Source organism: Trachurus trachurus, assembly GCF_905171665.1.
Source record: "Trachurus trachurus genome assembly, chromosome: 7".
Classification (NCBI taxonomy): Eukaryota; Metazoa; Chordata; class Actinopteri; order Carangiformes; family Carangidae; genus Trachurus; species Trachurus trachurus.
In genome coordinates this window covers 19904999-19923948 of record NC_139901.1, presented here as the reverse complement: position 1 = coordinate 19923948, position 18950 = coordinate 19904999, and the positions used below count along the sequence as shown (strand labels likewise).

Below are 18950 nucleotides of genomic sequence, written 5' to 3'. Positions count from 1 at the left end.
GTGTCTCCGGGATAAAGTCAAGCCGTCATAATCATAAAAAAAACCCTCCCAGCCTCGCTTTGGTTATTCCTACGTGCTTTTAATCTTTACAGCCACATATGGCCTACAGTAGCTTACTGAAATGTTCTTTCATACATTTTTTGATGTGGATTTTCCAGCACATAATCAGGCTGAATAAATGGATAAGTAGTGAGAGGTTCTGTTGCCTTTTTGCAGAAACCCTATATTCAGGAAGCACGGATCTAAGCCATTCTGCAGAAAGCACTTCAGCTGATCCTTATCTCGTTTACATTTGATTTATGTGTTGCTTATGGGGCCACTAAGGCTAATAGAAATCCTTTAACTGTTTACATAGCAGTACTAAATCAGTGATTGTGTAACATGAAACAAGAGGGTAAACACAGCCATAGGACAGTGAGAAAAGCTAACTGTATATTGGCTGTCAGAGTGATGAGAACTGTGAAGTATGAATTTCAAGTCAGTGTGATGCCATCAGTTTGACTGAGACCATGTGTTTGTGTCAGAATGTGCAGTCAAGTGCATGAAGATGGTCGTGTGTGTGTCAGTGCACAGGGCATGCTGTGTTCCTTATTAAATTATGACACTGGGCTTGAGCAGGGGGTGTGCTTAGGATTTGCCTATGCGTGTGCCTATGCGTGCGCATGTCTGCAGTTGTGGATATGTGTGTACGCACGCTTGTGTCTGTGTGCATGGATAAGTGTGTGTGTAGGCAGTAGCAGCAAGAGGGTCAGAGGTTACTAGTGTTTGTGTTTCAGTGTCAGTGAAGTGTGCTCCAGGCAGAGATTTATGATCATTGTGTCTGGGAGGCTGTAGAGTGGGGGATAATGAAGATAGATCAGGGTGCTATCTCTCTCTCTGGGCACCACTGGAAACATGGCCTATGGCCCCCGCCATTCTCGTATCATTAACTTCAGCCTGTGACATCATAACGCACTGCCCTGACATCAATCCTAACACAGTGTGCTCTGACAAAAAGTCGAACACAGGGAGGCAATTCCTCACAGGAAGTCATCTGGCAAACACAGGCATTGTTCAGCTTCTCTGGGTGTGTTTATGAAGATATGAAATATTCATGGAATCATCATACCCCAGTCGTGTGTTTCCACTTTAGACTCAGCCGTATTTGCATTCACGGAGCTACGGAGTAGAGGCCTGGGGCACGCTGGCAGAGGAAGAGGAGCAAAAGGCAGAAAGGAAAGAAGGGAAGGGGGGGGGGCATGAAGAAGGGAGCAAGACATAGAGGAAGTGAGGTTAGAGGGGTTAAAGGGAGATGGAGTGAGGAGGAGGAGGAGGAGAGAGGCGTCGGAGGGCGAGAGGGCCACTGGTACAGGGAATGTGAGAGAAAGGGGTGTGAAATAGAAAGAGGGAGGAAAGGGAACCTGAAGGGTGAGATGGAGAGATGGATGGATTGTAGAGGAGCAGGGGGTGGGGGTGGGGGAGGGAGTTGATGGGATTGGTGGTGGTGGGGAGGTGAGAAGGGGCGCAGGGAGCTGGTGCCTGTGGCGGCAGGTTTTAATCAGTAACAAGATGCCTGTAATGAGATCACTATTTCCCCACATTCAGATTGATGTCATGTGCAGTTTGGTGCCGCACTGAGACAGGCAGGGGGACGCGGGGCAAACGCACACGCCCCGCTCAAGAGTCATTTTGTGCGCGCACACACATGTGCCGCAAACACATGCGCACACGACACACAAATATATACTTGCTTGCACTTTCTTGGTTACAGACTCAAACACACATCCTGTGAAATGAAGGAGCTCATTCATCCCGCCTGGCAAAGTGCGCTCATTTAGAGTCCAACCGCCTTGAAGTAAAAACATACACAGAGGAATACTACTCACAGGAAAATGAGTTACTCATGGCAAAGGAGAAATGTATGTGTTAGGGACCGAAGGGCATATACCAGTATGTACTCCTCTAACAAAAACAAATGAGCACAAAGCTTGGAAAAGAGTGAGTGAGAGCCAAAAGCTTTTTTACTGCAGCAGAGATGAAGGGAAAAAGAGATGGGGAGGAGGGAGAGAGAGAGAGAAAATAAAAAAGGGGTGAGTTTTTTGTGCATATTTTTGGGTTGCATTCAGAGGTTGTCGACACAGCTACCAGTGTGTGTGCCAGCACATGAGCGCTCCTGCTTATTCCCCAACATGTGTGTCCAATGAAAGGTGAACGGCTCTCCTGTCTATACTTTCCTCAAAAATCAGCCATGATGTCACCATGAACCCATCTTGAACCCACCTCTGTCAAAAAGCATTACTCCAGCCCTCCCTCTCTCTGCCTCATTTTCTGTTCCACCTCTCCCTCCTTCACGCTCTGTTCCTGCCTCTCGAATTCTTCACTGAACTCCCATTCTCTTTTCTTTCCTCTTTTTCATAGTTCTTTATTCTTCAACATTTCCCTTCTCCCATCCATGTCTCTCTCTTCTCACTGAATCGCTGACACTCTTTTTCTGTCTTTTTTTTTTGGCGAGCGTGGTCTAATTGAATCACCAAAAAGCACAGCCGTGTGCCAAAAATGCCAGGATGTTCTGATTATCATAAACTTTGTTTAAGCTGTGGTTTTACAAAAAAAAATGGTCTGAGTGCATGAGGGGGAATCCAGAAAAATAAAAGCGGAAAAAAATGAGGAATAGGGGAGAATGCAAATGAAAAAAGGGAGAGAAAGAGGGAGAGAGAGAGAGAACACTAGGGGAGAGAGGGGTGGTGGGGGCAGCGAGAAGGCAGCCAGAGAGCCACATATGGAAGTGATTCTGTAATTACTGCAAATCTGTGAGCTCAAAAGGAAAGGTCTTCTTTTCCATGCCTCCTTCCCTGCACATAAAACTGCCCTTGTGAGAAAGCTGGGCACTAAATACTGCACAGGAAACATGGGGGAAAAAAACAAAACTTTCATTTGCTTTTACTTTTTGGCATATATGAATATGTATATGATGTATGTTGAGATTACACACAGTTCTCTGTTGCCTATTTTCTGAAGAAGGAAAAAAAAAATCTGTGCTGATCATGAGGCTAATTCCACACAGTCCACTACTGGAAAATTTTCTGCATTCTTTGCTCATTTGCTATGCTTTCCTGATCTTAATCAACCGCCCTGGAAGCTAATCTAAAACAAACTACGAGAGAGATTCAGTCCGGAATAAACTTAAGTCTCTCATCAGCCTCCTCCTTAACTGGCATCATCCTCATAAAGCACACATTCAACAAGGTGTGGGGGTGGGGGTTATGGGTGGTGGTGGTTAGGGGGCTGGGTGACAGACAGACAGACAGACAGACAGACAGTGATGAAGAGTGTCTTTTCAGCCTGGGGCTAAGCAGTGCTTTGCAGGTGTGTATGTTGGCAGCAACTCCTGTTCTGTTCAGTCCCGAACAGTTTCACCAGCCTGTAATTATCTCGTGCCCTGCCATAACGTGTTCTCATGATGGGTGCGTGAGTCTTGCTCTTGCTCTTGCTCTTGCTCTCTCTCTCTCTCTCTCTCTCTCTCTCTCTCTCTCTCTCTCTCTCTCTCTCTCTCTCTCTCTCTCTCTCTCACTCACACACACACACACACACACACACACACACACACACACACACACACACACAGAGTAAACACACACTTTAAGCTTCGTTTATTCTCAGACACATCCAATTAATCACGACAGGAGATGATTTATGTAGAGTACACAAGCCTACCTTCTTTCGCCTAGAGCTTCAAACGCGAGCACATCCTCCCAGAAGTTTGAAGCGTGAATAGTTTGGATGACGAGCGCACGCACGGCGAAGTTTTTTCTTTTCTTTTTTTTTCTGTGAAGGAGACAAAACAAAGTCATGGACAGTCTTCAGAGAAGTCCTGTATTCCGGTGCGGCGGCTTGTAAAGATCACGCCATTTGGCCTCACGCTTCAGAGATCATTTCAGTCATTTGTCAGATTACCTTCGTTTGTTGCCAATCCGTCACTGTGTCCCGGCAGCGCAGGGGCGTCGATGGGAGCTGCCGAGCGTGAAGATTTGTGGCACTGTGACTCCCCCTAGTGACGGAAGAGAGGACTGCAGGACTGCCATACTGTCACTGAGGGCGTGATGACATGGAAGACACACAAGAAACAAAACAATTAAGACATTCATGTGAAATAAGCCTGTGAATATTCTCATTTGTCCAGGTCATAGTCATCTCAAGGAAATTTAAATCGAATGCAACTGGTTATTTGTCTAGGAAGGCGTTTCACATCTCATCCAAGAGGCTTCATCAGTTCAGTTCAGTTCAGTTCAGTTCAGTTCTGGACCAGTCTCAGCCTGGTCAGATGCGAACATTAAATGATGAAGCCTCTTGGATGAGAGGTGAAACGTCTTCCTAGACAAATAACCAAGTCCAGTTGCATTTGATTTAAATTTCCTTGAGATTCATGTGAAAGTTACAAAATAGATTTTTTTTTATGTAGGCGAACAAACTGCCTCATCATCATTTGCTGATGAGGGATACTAATACGTACAGCTTACCGCAATCACCCTATAATAAAATTTAGTCCTACTACTCTTATCAACTGAATAGTAATAATAATCTACTTGTTTAGCTTCCCATCTGTGTAAGTATTAGAAATGGATCTGTTGGTTTGTTAACAAGTCATTAAAGTACACAGACAGAGAGACAGACACAGACAGACAGGCAGATAGATAGATAGATAGATAGATAGATAGATAGATAGATAGATAGATAGATAGATAGATAGATAGATAGATAGATAGATAGATACTACGACTACACTATTATTATTTTATTTGAATAGTGGAATAACAGTTTAGTATTATCATTATAATTAGTAGTAGTGGAGAAAGTTGTTGTTATAAGAATAACATTTTCTTTGTTTGTTTTGTTTTTGTTTAGTATGTGAAGACAAAAGAAAAAAAGTGTGCTGTGGTTTATTTTGTCTGTTTGTTTATTTTTATGGTTTATTTTCGTTTACTCTTCTTGAGTTTTTAAATAGGATCCTGCCTGTGTCTGTCAGTGCTGTGACTTGCCACTGAGGGGCGCTTTCCTCAAGCTGTGTTTGGGTTGTTCCTGTTTTAGTTTCAGACAGGCGACAGTTTGCTGTTGATAGTGTTCTAGACCCTGTTGTTGTACAAACAACAGACACTAATTTTGTTTTTCGTCATTTTTTTCAATGTCATTGACGTCTCTATCAGACGCAGAGAGAATATCTTGTTTTACTTTACGCGAAAAATAATCACACTTTCAAAATATTCCGTAGTTTACGTTTTTCAGTCATCAAAATGTGAAACATGGTTGAGTGTTTACGGTTTAGTCACCTACTCCAGCAGTGTGTTGGTGGTGTGTCAGAGATCCAGTTGCGCTTCTACTGTTTCCTTTGGCACATGGGCTTTAAACTTGGCACTTACCCGATGTTTGGCATGTCTCAGTGTTTACCACCCGTTTGCAGCGCTGCTTGTCACAGAACAAGCAGTCACGGTGAGCCACGCCTATTGTCCATGTGCTCCATCCACCAATCTCTCCATCCCTCAGCACCACACGCTCCGTACTTTGCATAAAATGTGTATCAGTAGGGCAGCGCTCTCCCCTGCACATGCAGAGCGCACATGTAGCGTGGCTTTACTGAACACATACCACGGTCGAATAAGCGCATCAAACTCCCCTCAGCTCCAGATCCCCGCCAATGAAAATGCACAAAAGCGTGAAGGGGAGAGAGGGAGAGAAGGGACTCGGCGAGATACAAAGAGTGAGCCAAATCCCACACAAACAGACACAACACAAGTTGGGGAGAACGGAAAGGCGGTCACATTTCCAACTCACCTGCAAACGTGATTGATGTGGGTGTTTGTATCAGTGGGTGTGTATGTCATGCCTGACACTTCACGGATATGCTGACTCTACTTTCTTGGAATTTCTGAGAACTGTTTAATCTTTGCTCGTGCAACATCGCATGCGCTCGAGCTGAGTCGCAGTATCCAGAGCGCAGAAGGCATCCAGGTATCTTTTCCGAGGAGACCTGCCTGTCTGACACACCTCTGGTTGAGAAGAGCTGAGAGAGACACACAGTTGAGAGAGACACCAGCCTGCGGTTTACTGTGGACAAACTTTACGCGCAGTGGACTCGTTTCCATCACTGCTTCCCAATTCTTTTTTTGCGCTCCATGGGGCAGGTGTTTTACGCAAAGCTATTTCTTGACTTTCTCACCTGTCTTCAAAAGACTTTTGCTCAAGTCTAGTGACACTTAACTGACATTTGCCTTCAAGTATATTTAACGTCATCGACTTCAACAAGAGACATGGATAACAGCCCCGGTGGTGGTAAGTTATATTTTAACATTTTTACATATTTGAATGAAGCAACCGCTCCACCATGATATTAAGGATGTTTATGGCATAATAGTCAAATTGATTAACAGGATGTTGTTTCATTCATGTTGATATCAAAATGCCAAAGCAATTGAACTTACAATATATTATTAAAACTCAAATAAATGTGAATTTAAACATAATTAAGATTTTATTAGTGTAACGCAGAGGAAAATTATCTCTATTGGTCATTCTAAGATATGAATAATTTTGTAAACCAACCCCAAAGCTCACAATGTGTTGTTTTCTAATATAACTAATAATAACTGACGATTATTTTTGCAATTCCGCGTGTGACTTCTCATCACATGCATCAGTATAGGTGCACGAAGCATCACTTTTGCATGACATTTTTTAGAATGAATCTATCACAGAGCTTGGTCACTTTGTAGTTGTATCACTGTTTGGGAGTACTGTTGGCGTATGCAATAAGATTAAGACCTTTCAACTTGTTTCTGTTAAATATAATTGTAACACTTGTGCGCGGAGTTGTGAAAAAGTTGCTGCATGATGTAGCTGTTTAAACAGGCAGCGCCTGGCTGTGCAGCTCCACTGTGAGCGAGCCGCGCCATATGGCTGTAGTGGGGCTGTCCACTTCCTGTTTCTCTTCATGAAAACAAACTCACGTGGAGCTACAGTACACTTGGCTGTCACTGTAATCATAATCTGTCAGAGCCGCAACCTTAACTGCGCACTGACCCCCCTTCATCTCACGAGGAGGGGGGAAGAAAAACAAGGAAACTCTCTAGTGTTTGTTTCCTTTATCAAAGCCATATAAAAGTTGATAGCTGCAGGACTCCCATCTGTTAAGTGGCATTAGGGAGTGTTTTATTCTAGGTCAGCCAAAGGTGCACATGCTTTCTTGCTTTCCTCTCCTAATTGACGGTGAATCATTTACAACAGTGTCGGTCACGTTCCAGCACAGGTGATGGGCGCACCCTGAGCACCGTCAATATGTTACTCTAATCTGAAGGCAACACTAATCCCACTCACCGGGTTATGACTTTCTACTTATGCTGATAAAGTGGGCCAGTGTTTTTCACAGAGCATACAAAGCCGTTAAACGTGCAATCATAGATAATAGCTGTAGTATTAACTGTAGGGTTGGTGTTTTATTGATATTTGCTGTTTGGGAATAGGTGAGTGAATGAGGATTTGTAGGTCCAGTTTGCAAATATAAGTTTCAATGTGTTTATTCAACATGTATTTTTACAGTTTATATAGATGATAAATGTTATTATTTTTATTTTAACTTTCTTCAAGTGTTGTGTCACTTTTTTGTCCTCTCTTAGATTTAAGTGTTTAGTGACCACCTTGAACTGGGTCCACTGACTGTTAATATTTCAATAAGCGAATGCACATGACTTCATTTCACTCATGAGTTCAGTGTGATCTAAACAAAGCTCATAAACTTCATCATAACCTGGCAAATATATGGCTGCAGTGGTGGGCTATAAGGCTCATAAAGTCCAGCAGATAAAATGAGATTGTGTGCGTATGTCTGTGTGTGTGTGTGTGTGTGTGTGTGTGTGTGTGTGTGCACCTGCAGATATGATTGGGTGGTGTGAGGGTGAGGCGTTGGCATGTCTCATATGCCATATAACATACAAAATGGGCCCTAGATCATATGCAGATAAATACTGTCATAACAGTATAGGCCCATTCCATTGGCTCTAATAAATATTAACCAGGAGGGGGGGCTTGGGTTAGTTGTAAAATTGTTTATATCATTGCAAATGTTTGCAAACCAAATGCCAGTCAAGCTAATAACTGAAAATGTACTGTGCATCTTCACATAGCCTACATTATAATATTTGCCAGAATCCACATTTGCATCGACCTGTACAACCTTGACCTTCTGTTTAAGGTCAGTTGTAATATGGTGTCATAGCACTGCAAATATTTAGTCTTCCTCGACACCGGCATTTTCTCAGTAGCACCATGATAGTATGAGTACCCAATTACAGTAGGTCACATGTACTTGTGAAATGAAGCTCACATAATAAAAACAGACATTCCCCTCTGTCCAATACATAACTTAATGTGCTGTGTTCTGCCACTAAAACTTCCTCTGACAATCCCCTGGTGGAGCTTTTTAGCATTTTTATCACCATGTTCAAAGCACACAGAGCCCTAAAACTGGCCCATTCCTAACCACCAACTGGAAAATGGCATTACTTAAATTCCAAAGTTTCTGAAAAAAACTCATTAATCGGGGACCAAGTTTTGCCAGCATCATGATTAACCATTATAATAATCACAAGCTAAGCTATGTAAGATAACTACATTGGTTTTCACATATCTAAGACTCTGGCATCTACAAAATACCAATGCACCCATTTAAAACAGACATGCGAGTCCACACAAATGAGTGAGTCTTTTTCCTGGATTGCAAACAGGACATCCAGTTCAGAGTTTATTGACATAACTAAGTTTCTGAATGGGAGAGGCTGAGTGGGAACTGACTTGTGTTGCACTACTCCCCCCTTTCTAAAACACTGAACTGTACTTACTCTTAGAGATGAAAGAAACTAACATCTAAATTGTATAGGTTAGAAAACAAGAGTAGCCTGTTATTAACCTGAATTTCAACATCTTATGCATTTCTTCAGAATACAAACTCAGGTCTGAGTGACCACATGCTGACACGTTAATTTCACCCTACTGTTTACAAAGCGACTAGCTGACAGTGCAGGCGCTGCTGTTGGTGGTGCACAGTCAGACCACCCCTGCGCATAACATGCTGGTCTATTTAATTTGGCTGTTCAATTATAAGCCCCTGGCTGACTGTGGGAGCTTCTGGCTCCTGGCTGCAGCGCAGCTTCATGTCTTCTCAGTGAAAGCTCCGTCAAAAAGCCTCCTCACGTGGCTTCCCTTGCAGAGCCGCGTGCGACGCGTGAGATACCCGGGCCCTCCTCCCGCCTCCTGCCGCTTCCTCGCTCTCACGGACGTTTCAGTGTTGATGCCGCCTGCGGTGATGGTGAGGGAGAGCTTGGTCAGTGGGTCAGCGATTCCATGCATTAACTTCTCTCTGCCTCTCGTCACGTTTGCCCGCCTCATGCGCCGGTTGCCTGTATTGAAATCAACCAACCAACCTCCCCCCTCCCTCGAATCAGAAACCTCGCAGTGTGCATGAAGCTGACTCAGTTTTGACTCAACATCTGTCCCCGAGCCCATCGGTTCAGGGCGCACATACGCTCAGGGTGTGTTTCAGCTGGAACGTGACTCTGCTGTTAAACCTAACATCCCCCCTCTCTCATCCGCTGTGCTCCCCTAACGCCGCTGAAACAGATAGCGGATTAAAGACACCGAGAAGCTGCATGGAAACACTGCTCCCTGATAAAAATCGCATAACCTTGAAACGGATGTTTTCGGTCCGTATTTAACTCGGAGCGCGTGCCAGGCGATTTCAGCCACAACAACCGTGACGACCAGGATATTAAAGTACACATTTCAAATCATCGCCCTGACATTTATAAATGATCAACTGTGACAATCTGATATGGTTTGTCCAGATATTTCTTGAGCCAGAGCTCTCATGTGCAGGCAGCGTCAGTCTGAAGAAATGCTGGAGGCACATGGGCACAATCTGATCAAGTTCCTGTTATATTGACCTACTTATACAAGTTGGAGTTAATAAAGTCTACTGCAAACACCCAAGTAGCACTGTAACTATTTTATTGCCATACATATTTTTCCTGGTACAGCACAATACACACTGTAATGCTGCCAAGATAAACTTGAAAGGGCAGGCAAACACATGGTCACTATAACAGTAGGCTATATCTGTCCATGTCCGGCATTAAAGTGAAACAGTCGAAGTGAGTGATAAAGGACAAGAAAAAAAAGGGAAGGAGAAGAGAGGAGAAGAGCTCTTTTGCCCGTGAACTGCTCACTGCTCACGTTTCTCTGCCTGCCTCCAGTCCCAGGCAGATTAGTGCTTGCACGGGTAGGCTAAGCTTAAAATGGGCACTGAGGACTGATTGACTCCTCAATTAATGCTGTCTGCAGTGACCTAAATTGTAACCGTCTTGTGCACTCTGTGACAGTGTGCACGGCAATCCTGTTTGGTCTGCATGGGAAATCCCCACAGAGTAATACCCCCCACCCCCCAAAGAAAACCAAGTGAAGTTTGATTTGGCTGCAGTAGCTTGTATGCAGGTACACAACTATATCAGGATGGTCAGTGTTGGATGTTAGTAAGTGGCCTAAACCAGGAATTTGAATGTTTTTATGTGGAAATAAAAGGAATTCCACATAATATAATATGTCTAATATATCCTAGTTCAATTTAGAAGTTGATTGATGTTACAGGCTATACCAATAATAAACAAATATATCAATTATACTAATTCTGCCAAACACTTAATCAATCATTGGTCTGGGCACTGATGCTGCCTGCATTGTTTTCATTGTGGATTGTACTATGACAGTTGAAAACGTGCAGGTGATCACTTTGGCGCCCGCCCATCAACTCAGGAAAGCATGCTGTAAAAAACAGATTGTTAATTGACAGTGTTTACAGCCCAGTGGCTCTCAGGGTCATTCATAAACACTGTAGGCTACATGTGAGCCTTCAGGTGGACATGCAATGTGTTTGGGTGGAGTGGGGGCAGGGCCACCACTGTCTACATGTAAGCTCAGGGAGAGGTGAGGCTCAGGCTTGTGTCTGCTGGATCTGTCTATGGCTCTGGCATGAGTCAACAAATCCACCAACACGTGCTGGTCCAGGGATTATCAAAACATTTGAGCTAAACAAATACTTTGTGCAGCAAAGGGCAGCACAGCAACACAGGGACCAGCCTGCTGCATTTGTGCATGATTTTCCACAAACAAGGCTGAGTTGGCTTAATCACTGTACTATAGCATGAATTTCAGATGTCGACATATGTGTTGCAAAAGGCAAGTCAAGCATTAAGGATGAACCCATTTGTCTCTATTATTTTTTGACTGTTTGCCTTGGTTTTCATATTTGTCACTCTGAGCCTTCTCTCTCTGCTGGACTCTTCTGTACACTAAATAGTTACATTATTACAGCAGTCCAGTCATGCAGTTGAGGCTTTTCCATCTGCAAAAACGTGACTCACATTCTCAGGCTGAGACTCGGTGCCACCTCATGCCCGGGTTAGCTTCCCAGTCAGCGTATGTTTATAAACACAGATCTGACTTCATATTGTTGTATATTTCAACACGGGACTGCGGATTTGGTTCGGCCAGTAACCGTGTCAGGAGTCCATGTGAGGCGGCGGTCAGGTGTCGTGCTGTTAGCTGGCGCTGGGCATGGTGCCAGGGGAGCGAGGCTATTATTGGAGCGGAGGAGGCAGCAGACCCCGCAGACACGTGAGGCCGTGTCTCAGCTCATCCACAACGCATGACTTGAAATGCGCGCGCGCAACAGAGAGAGGATGCGAAGCGAGAGAGAGAGAGAGAGAGAGAGAGAGAGAGAGAGAGAGAGAGAGAGAGAGAGAGAGAGAGAGAGAGAGAACAACTGCACGACTAAAAACATTGCACACATTTATACGGTGCGGTGCCTATATAAATACTGCAATAGCATGAGGCAGGAATTATTTACTAAAAAGAAGAGAAAAGTGGCGCTTCCTTGGTGCTTCTAGAGAGGAAGCCTGCCTGCTTTGTTGCTGTGCTACCAACAGTATTTTTAGCGCCCACTTTATCCGCTTGAGCGCACCATTACCCCTATTACACTCAGGATGAGGCAACGACGCTGCAAATTCTCAGAGCTCTTCTCTGCTGCCCAGAGGTTGTGCAACATTACATCACATCACTTCCAATAGAGCAGCAGGACGGTTTCTAAGGAGATGTTGATGGCCAACTTGTTTCTCTTATGGGTTAACAGCTGATTTAATTCTTCCAATATAACATACAGTAGTCTGCGTATACAGCGTACAAAAAAATGAATGCCGCTTCGCATCAGTACCTGAATGAAATTGTTTGCCTGAACTCTCAGCTCAGTGGTTTAATGTCCTTCATCTTTCCCTGGTCTGCAGGTGGAGTCATCCTGTATGCTGGTTCTACTGGCAGTGCCAGTCCCAGCCCTGGCAGCCCCTCCAGTGGGTACCAGACACAGTCTCCCTCTTCACACTCCCAGCCCTCATCTCCAGAGGAGGTTACCTTCCAAGAGATTGGGCCACTGAAACAGAGGGCAGGTAGATGCACCACCCCATCCTCCAAACTGGTGTTCCAGTTCCCAGAGGTCTACAACAGCCCCTCAGTTGCAGCCACTCCACAGCATACCTACACCCACCCCATTGCAGGAAAGAGACCATGCGGGTTCACAGGAACTTTCACAAGTAAGTATCTCCTCACTGCAGTGCATAACAACTTCTCTCTTGATTTAAGTTTTTGCAACGTATCTAACTGCCCTTCTGCCCTTCCTCAGAGACAGGTGGAATGGTCCTGCTTTGCAAAGTCTGTGGAGACATAGCGTCTGGTTTCCACTATGGAGTGCATGCATGTGAAGGTTGCAAGGTAAGCCCTAATCACACACCCCCTGTGGGACATATGAACCTGTAGCCTTTGGTAGGTGGTCTGTTTCATCTTACATATGTGTATGTATCTGTGTTTCAGGGTTTCTTCCGCCGCAGCATCCAGCAGAACATCAACTACAAGATGTGTGTGAAGAACGAGAACTGTCTGATAATGCGCATGAACCGAAACCGTTGCCAGCACTGCCGTTTCAAGAAATGCCTCTCGGTTGGCATGTCAAGAGATGGTGAGACATCCTGACACATTTTTAATGAGAGAGACCCTCTTGCAGTTCTGCCAGAATACCACAGTGCCCTGATTAGGCAAAGCAGCAGGGAAATGGGCAGCCCGAAAGCGGAGCACCACTGATATGTAGGTCTGTGTGAAAAATGTAATGCGGAAAGTCTTTTGAGGTCATCGTGCCAGTAGCTCAGGTACTCACTTGATCAGCAGACCTGCACCTGTCTTGCCCTTCTACCGTGTCTTTGCGCTACCAAAGATAACCATCTGGCTTTGTATCACTCTCTTAAGTTTCTCTGTGTCTTTCCCCTGTCCTTTGCAGCATCTTCCCACAATACTGTTACCTCTAAACTCTTGTTCAGTTCAGCCCCTCCTCCTCCATGTCCCCTCAGCTCTCTTACATCTCCCCCTTAGACAATGATTTATGAGAAGAGGAGCCTTGAAGTCCCCGAAGCTATCTATCATCTAGAAAACTGCAGCAAACACAGGAATTATTTTAGGAAATTGGAACAGGGTCAACTTGATTACCTTGTGTGTGCTCATAGAACATCTTACTGCAATTAATGAGGGATAGGGCAACAATTAAGCGAGAGATGCACAAAAACAGCCAATCGTTGTGACAGAATTTAACAGGCGTGACGCTCACATCACCTAGTTCTACCTCTGATAGCTGAACATTGATTGATCACCTATCATCACACATTAAGAAAACAGCTGCGCTGACCTAGAAAAACAATACAGAATTTGGCCTGTAGTGTACTCATACATCATGACCTACTTGGTGCAGTTTTCCTGTCTTCTGCCTCTCAGTATGGTTGCTGCTTATCTCCACCCTCCAGTACCCCGCATTGCCTAATCTAGTAAAGAGGTTAGTGTTATTTCTGCATGTGCTTGACATTTTTGGTTGAGAGAGAAAATGGGGTGTCAAAATGCAACCGAAGAGGAGAACAAACAGTCAAGTTGACCCCTATAGGGAAGATTTAGAAAGCGTAAGGGACCACAACCTAGAAACCCCTTTTTGCTCTGTTTCAACCATTACAAAAACAGGAAAACCGCATGCAACTGCCTGCAGCCCACAATATAAAGTACACCCTGATTTCACACCAGGCAGCTGTGTGACTTTGGCTCTACAATATAGGCAAGCATTAAAGTCTCTTGGCATGACGGCACACTTTTCTTCCTCTAACCAGCGCAACATTTTTAGATCAACAGCTCATTAGTCGGCATTCGCCTCTTTTTAACCATGATGAAAGGGATTAATCTCATGCTATGTTACTGGCCCCATCCTCATCAAGGAACCCTGCAGGCAGCGAGCACATTCTCATAGATTTGGCAACATGCTAATATCTACTGTGCATATTACTGGGTCAAGTAAATTGCCTCACTTGACCCAACATGGTATCTTTTTGTGTGAAGTATTCAACATGTAGGAATGACAGTACATCCACTCACACACAAAAAAAAAATCAGGTGCACTGGACTCACAAAATCTTTGAGGCTGTACAGTTCAACTGCTTCAACTTTCTGCTTGATCTAACTGCAACTTGAGCGCACACACACCTCCTCCGCACATAGACACACTCTCACTTTCAATGTATCACTGTCTCTCACGTCAGTCCTCTATACTTACTCACTACTCTCTCCTCAGCTCATTTACTCTCTTCAAACCCACCTCTCTCATCCTTCTCCCTCTTATGATCTGAGTGCCAGTGACATCACGCTCACGTTGCTCCACTGCCCTACTTACAAACAGAGGGAGGGAGCGGGAGAGGAAGGAGACAGGGGTGGATAGAGGAGAGGATGAGGCAGATGGTAGCAGGGGGTCTATAAATAGCCTCTCCAGCTGATGGTTACTGTGGGAAGGGGGATGGGGAGTTTTCATCTCACAGCTTCCCTGATTCTCCTTGAGATCATTCAAAACTTTAGGAGTTATTTGTGCTTTTGATGTGTGCATCTGTATAGAAAACTGTAATTTATAACTGTTTCACTTTATATCCAATATATATTACACAAGGAGCCCTGTGCCTCCAATGTTGACCTGCTGCATAGGTAGAATGTACCTGCCCCTTGAACTTAAAAGATAGCATACTATTTTGTCTTGGTTGTCACTGGAGTGCTTAGAAATGTATGAAATGTTAGTGAGCATTCGGTTCAAGCAAAATAATAAACAAAGTGGGGATAACATTTATTAATAAAGTAGAAAAATTGAGCAAATAACTGTAAATCTCCATGTTGTCACAATGACTGGAGGCTAATCCGTCCTCATTTCTTGTGTCTTCCTTAGCTGTGCGTTTTGGCCGCATCCCTAAGAGAGAGAAGCAGCGACTTCTGGAAGAGATGCAGAGCTACATGAATAGCCTAAATGAGTCGGCTGCCATGGAAATGGACTCACCTTTAGTGAGGGAGGCTCCCCCCAGCCCAGAAGATGGTAACTCAAAGGAGGCCATTGGGGCCATCTCCAGAGCCTACCGCGACATCTTCACCACCAGCAACACTACCAGCCAGGAGAGACCAGCCAAGAGGGCTCACATCACCACCAACAACCACCACAACACATCTCGCTTTTCTCAGGATGCCAGTTTCCCCCAAGTCTCATCTCATCCCAACTCTGCCCAGAGTTATCAGTCTTGCCCTGTAGCCCATGCCACTCTATGCCCAGTTGCCCATAATGACAACCAGCCTACATTCCACAATGTGGACAACAATCGCTACACCTACGCAGTGTCTACAAACCAGAATCATGACCAGTCTAATAGAAGAATACCTCAAAGAGGCAACTCCGCTGATCATAACAGTTTTCGCAACACAGAAAGTGCCACAAATCACCCCTCCTGCCCATGGAAATTAGCTCAGGGAGCTAAAGTGCTGGTAAGTGTAGCAAGTATGCTAAGTTAGATGAAGACTCCCATTCATGTTGTCTTTTTTTACCTATAATTTCTCATTTTGTCCATCTTTTTTTTTCCTCTTTAGGCCTGTCCTCTCAATGCGTGCCCTGTATCAGGAGCAGATCGTTCAAGTCAGGAGATATGGGAATCCTTTTCTCAGTGTTTCACTCCTGCTGTCAAGGAGGTTGTCGAGTTTGCCAAGGGCATCCCAGGATTTCAAGGGCTTAGCCAACAAGACCAAGTCATGCTGCTCAAATCAGGCACCTTCCAGGTAATTACATATATTTCTAATGATTAATATCACCTGCAATAACTGCAAAATGTGTAACTTAAGAGTTCAAATGTGTAGTTTGTTTAAGTGTTTGAATTTTTTGTGTTCCTCCTCTTTGTGTGTTTAGGTTCTCATGGTGAGATTCTGCACCTTGTTCAATGCTGAGGAACGTACAGTGACATTCCTAAATGGCCAAACTTACCCCCTGTCTACCCTGCGGGCTTTGGGCATGGGTTCGCTGCTTGACGCAATGTTCGAGTTCAGTGAGAAGTTGGGCTCCCTGGGGCTTGAGCCTGATGAAATGGCTCTCTTCATGGCTGTGGTGCTGGTCTCTGCAGGTGAGAGGGGGGCACAATTTACTTTATGGGAGGTAAAACTGTTGTAAAAGCTGGAAAGCAGTGATAGATTAATGAACTGATAATGTATTCTGTCAATAACTCACACTGACATCCTGTCTGTCCCTCAGACCGCTCTGGGATCTCGGACATGTGGGCTGTGGAGCAGCTCCAGGAGGGTCTGATCCGTGCTCTACGGTCACTGATCACCCAGCGTCGTCCAGATGACACCGCCCTCTTCTCCAAACTCCTTCTGCGCCTGCCAGACCTGCGCACCCTCAACAATCTGCACTCCGACAAACTGTTGGCCTTTCGCATTGACCCTTGAGCAGGCCACTTGTTCACTCAGCACAGAGACACAAACTATTTTACACAAAAGACAATACAGTACACCATGCTGGACACACACATGCACACCCAAATAATATCTTCCAAGGACACGACTACCTTCAAAATTGAAGAACAAGGAACTTATGCAATCTAAGGAGTGTTTTTCAAAAGGATAAATGAGGGCAGTGACAACCATCTTTTTGAGTCACTATTGATCTTCATGCCGTGTTTTGGGACGAATAAACATATGCATACAATCTCATGTATACACATAAACCTCAACACCTCTTGAAAGACATTGTTCCAGTAAACAAAATAATATGTAGAGTTATTATTACCCTTTTGGACAGATCATTTGTGCATTTGTCCATTTTCCAGTGTACTTAAGAATAAAAGCCACTTCACTTCTGTTTATTCCTTAAATCATACAGTATCAACGGGCCATCGCTAAGCAGCAGCTGAAAGACGGATATCATAGATCTAAACAGTTATTACTTAGGGACCAGTAGTGATGATTGACATTATGCCAGTTTGTATGTAAGAGAAAGGGAACCTGTATATAGTCCATAGCAAAATCTGAAATTTTAAGGTAATTGTTTGTCACTGTTTCACAAACATGCCATCTGCATTAGCACCGGAATGAGACCACTATTTTAACATGTCACTTGTGCACAATATGATGCATCCTGTCTGTATTTTTGACTGAATTTCCAGATAACATTTGGCAAACCTTGGGTTTGAACATGCCAACTTCAATGGTATTTTCTATGATTTCACAAAAATATTCTGTCATCTTATATTGTATCACATCTGAACAGTTGGAGTTGCTCCATGCATGTTGGGTTTTGTAGTTCCTTTGTTTAATTTTGTTGCTGTAAATATTATTTTACCCCAATGTTTATGCATCAATGACTGAACTGATATATAATGGATCGGACAGATGAGTTCGGTATAAAGAAGAATGTACTGACCTTCCTGTAATAGGTGGGGGTTTGGCCATGCTTAGGGGGCTTTGCACAGGAGAATATGTAGTAGTGATTCTCAGACGGCTAAAACACGACACACTTCCTGCTATCAGATGATGTAACCAACCAGCATAATCCCTGAAATCACCAGCACTCACTCCGCATCCACCCCTCCTCTGCCCCCAATGTTTGTCATACAAACAGAAGAGATATTTTTGGGTGAGAGATCTTGTTTGATTGGTCTTCTCACTGTTTGCTTGTTTGATTATGGCTGATCGAGCACATCTTGTACATTTTGTAAATTTCTGTTCCTAAATATAAATGATATAATGATATAAAGTTCAAATTATGTATTATTCATCTTGTTTGTTGTTGTTGTTTTATTTGTTTGTTCTTCATTTGGAAAACATGCTGAGTAGTTAGGTCTGTGTGAATCTGAAAAAGTAAGTAGGCTAATGCAACTCAAAGTTATAGCCTATTGTCACAATTCACACAGGTTTACAGCCTGCTGTGCATGTGGGACAACCTAAAGGGTGATTCATAGCTAGCTAGAAACAGTCTACAGCAGTGGTTCTCAAAGTGACTCAACCAGGGGTCCTTGGGGGGGGGGGGGGGTTAAGAAATATTACATTTTTCCAGAATTTCACGCCATTGGCCCTAATTTGCACGTAAACAGACTAAAAAACGTAACGTTATTCAGTCTCCTATTTGTGTATTTCTGGTGTTTGTTTCAACATTTTGTCCAGTGGGGGGTCCGTGGTCTAATTAGGGGCCCTTGATCTAAAAAAGTTTGAGAACCACTCTACAGCATAAAAGCCAGACACAGGTAAAAATCTACCTACTTCATTGCCATTCATTTAGGTCGTACACAGCTTCTCGGACCTGTGAGTAAATTTCATGAGAAAACACGGGGGAAAACTACACAGCACAGCTACTTACCTCATATAACGTTGACAAACTGCTGGCAAAGAAAGGCAAGAAAGGCGGACTCTGTAGACATTCAACTTTCTGCTGCCACGGTGTAAGAAATATCAAAGTAGGACTCTGCCACCCTGTGGTGAAATAAAGGAACATGCCGGATGCCGGAAGT

General features: G+C 44.0%; 2 protein-coding genes and 1 long non-coding RNA gene across 5 annotated transcripts in view; 1 reads left to right on the top strand and 2 right to left on the bottom strand.

Annotated features, from left to right (window-relative positions):
* rarga (retinoic acid receptor gamma a) overlaps positions 1-3804 on the bottom strand; it is a 45818-nt gene extending 42014 nt beyond the window's left edge. For both annotated transcript variants that reach the window (XM_083976177.1, XM_083976178.1), the window contains exon 1: positions 3694-3804. The gene's annotated coding sequence lies outside the window, so the exon portion shown is untranslated. The remainder of the gene's footprint in view (positions 1-3693) is intronic.
* Positions 3805-3933: 129 nt separating this feature from the next.
* LOC310988947 lies at positions 3934-16867 on the bottom strand. The gene is made up of 3 exons (XR_014595511.1): positions 16673-16867; positions 16433-16562; positions 3934-4068 (listed from the first exon to the last, which is right to left on the bottom strand). It is a non-coding gene; the product is annotated as an uncharacterized lncRNA (long non-coding RNA).
* On the top strand, positions 5293-18395 carry nr1d4a (nuclear receptor subfamily 1, group D, member 4a). 2 transcript variants are annotated; one of them, XM_083975768.1, is made up of 8 exons: positions 5293-6303; positions 12357-12659; positions 12749-12837; positions 12937-13081; positions 15359-15942; positions 16045-16230; positions 16358-16568; positions 16697-18395. In XM_083975768.1, exons 1-8 carry the CDS (start codon positions 6282-6284, stop codon positions 16891-16893), a joined length of 1737 nt encoding a protein of 578 aa, XP_083831894.1. In that variant the 5' UTR covers positions 5293-6281; the 3' UTR covers positions 16894-18395. The 2 variants fall into 2 exon arrangements, with proteins under 2 accessions (XP_083831894.1, XP_083831893.1); XM_083975767.1 differs by lacking the exon at positions 5293-6303 and having other exon boundaries at positions 11802-12659.
* Positions 18396-18950: the final 555 nt, after the last annotated feature.

Excerpts from the sequence above, each read along its gene's own strand:
- nr1d4a (XM_083975767.1), top strand. The coding sequence starts at position 12,263 with ATGAATGCCGCTTCGCATCAGTACCTGAATGAAATTGTTTGCCTGAAC. Across the intron at positions 15,943-16,044 it reads CTCAGGGAGCTAAAGTGCTG|GCCTGTCCTCTCAATGCGTG; the intron begins GTAAGTGTAGCA and ends TTTCCTCTTTAG. Across the intron at positions 16,569-16,696 it reads TGTGGTGCTGGTCTCTGCAG|ACCGCTCTGGGATCTCGGAC; the intron begins GTGAGAGGGGGG and ends TCTGTCCCTCAG.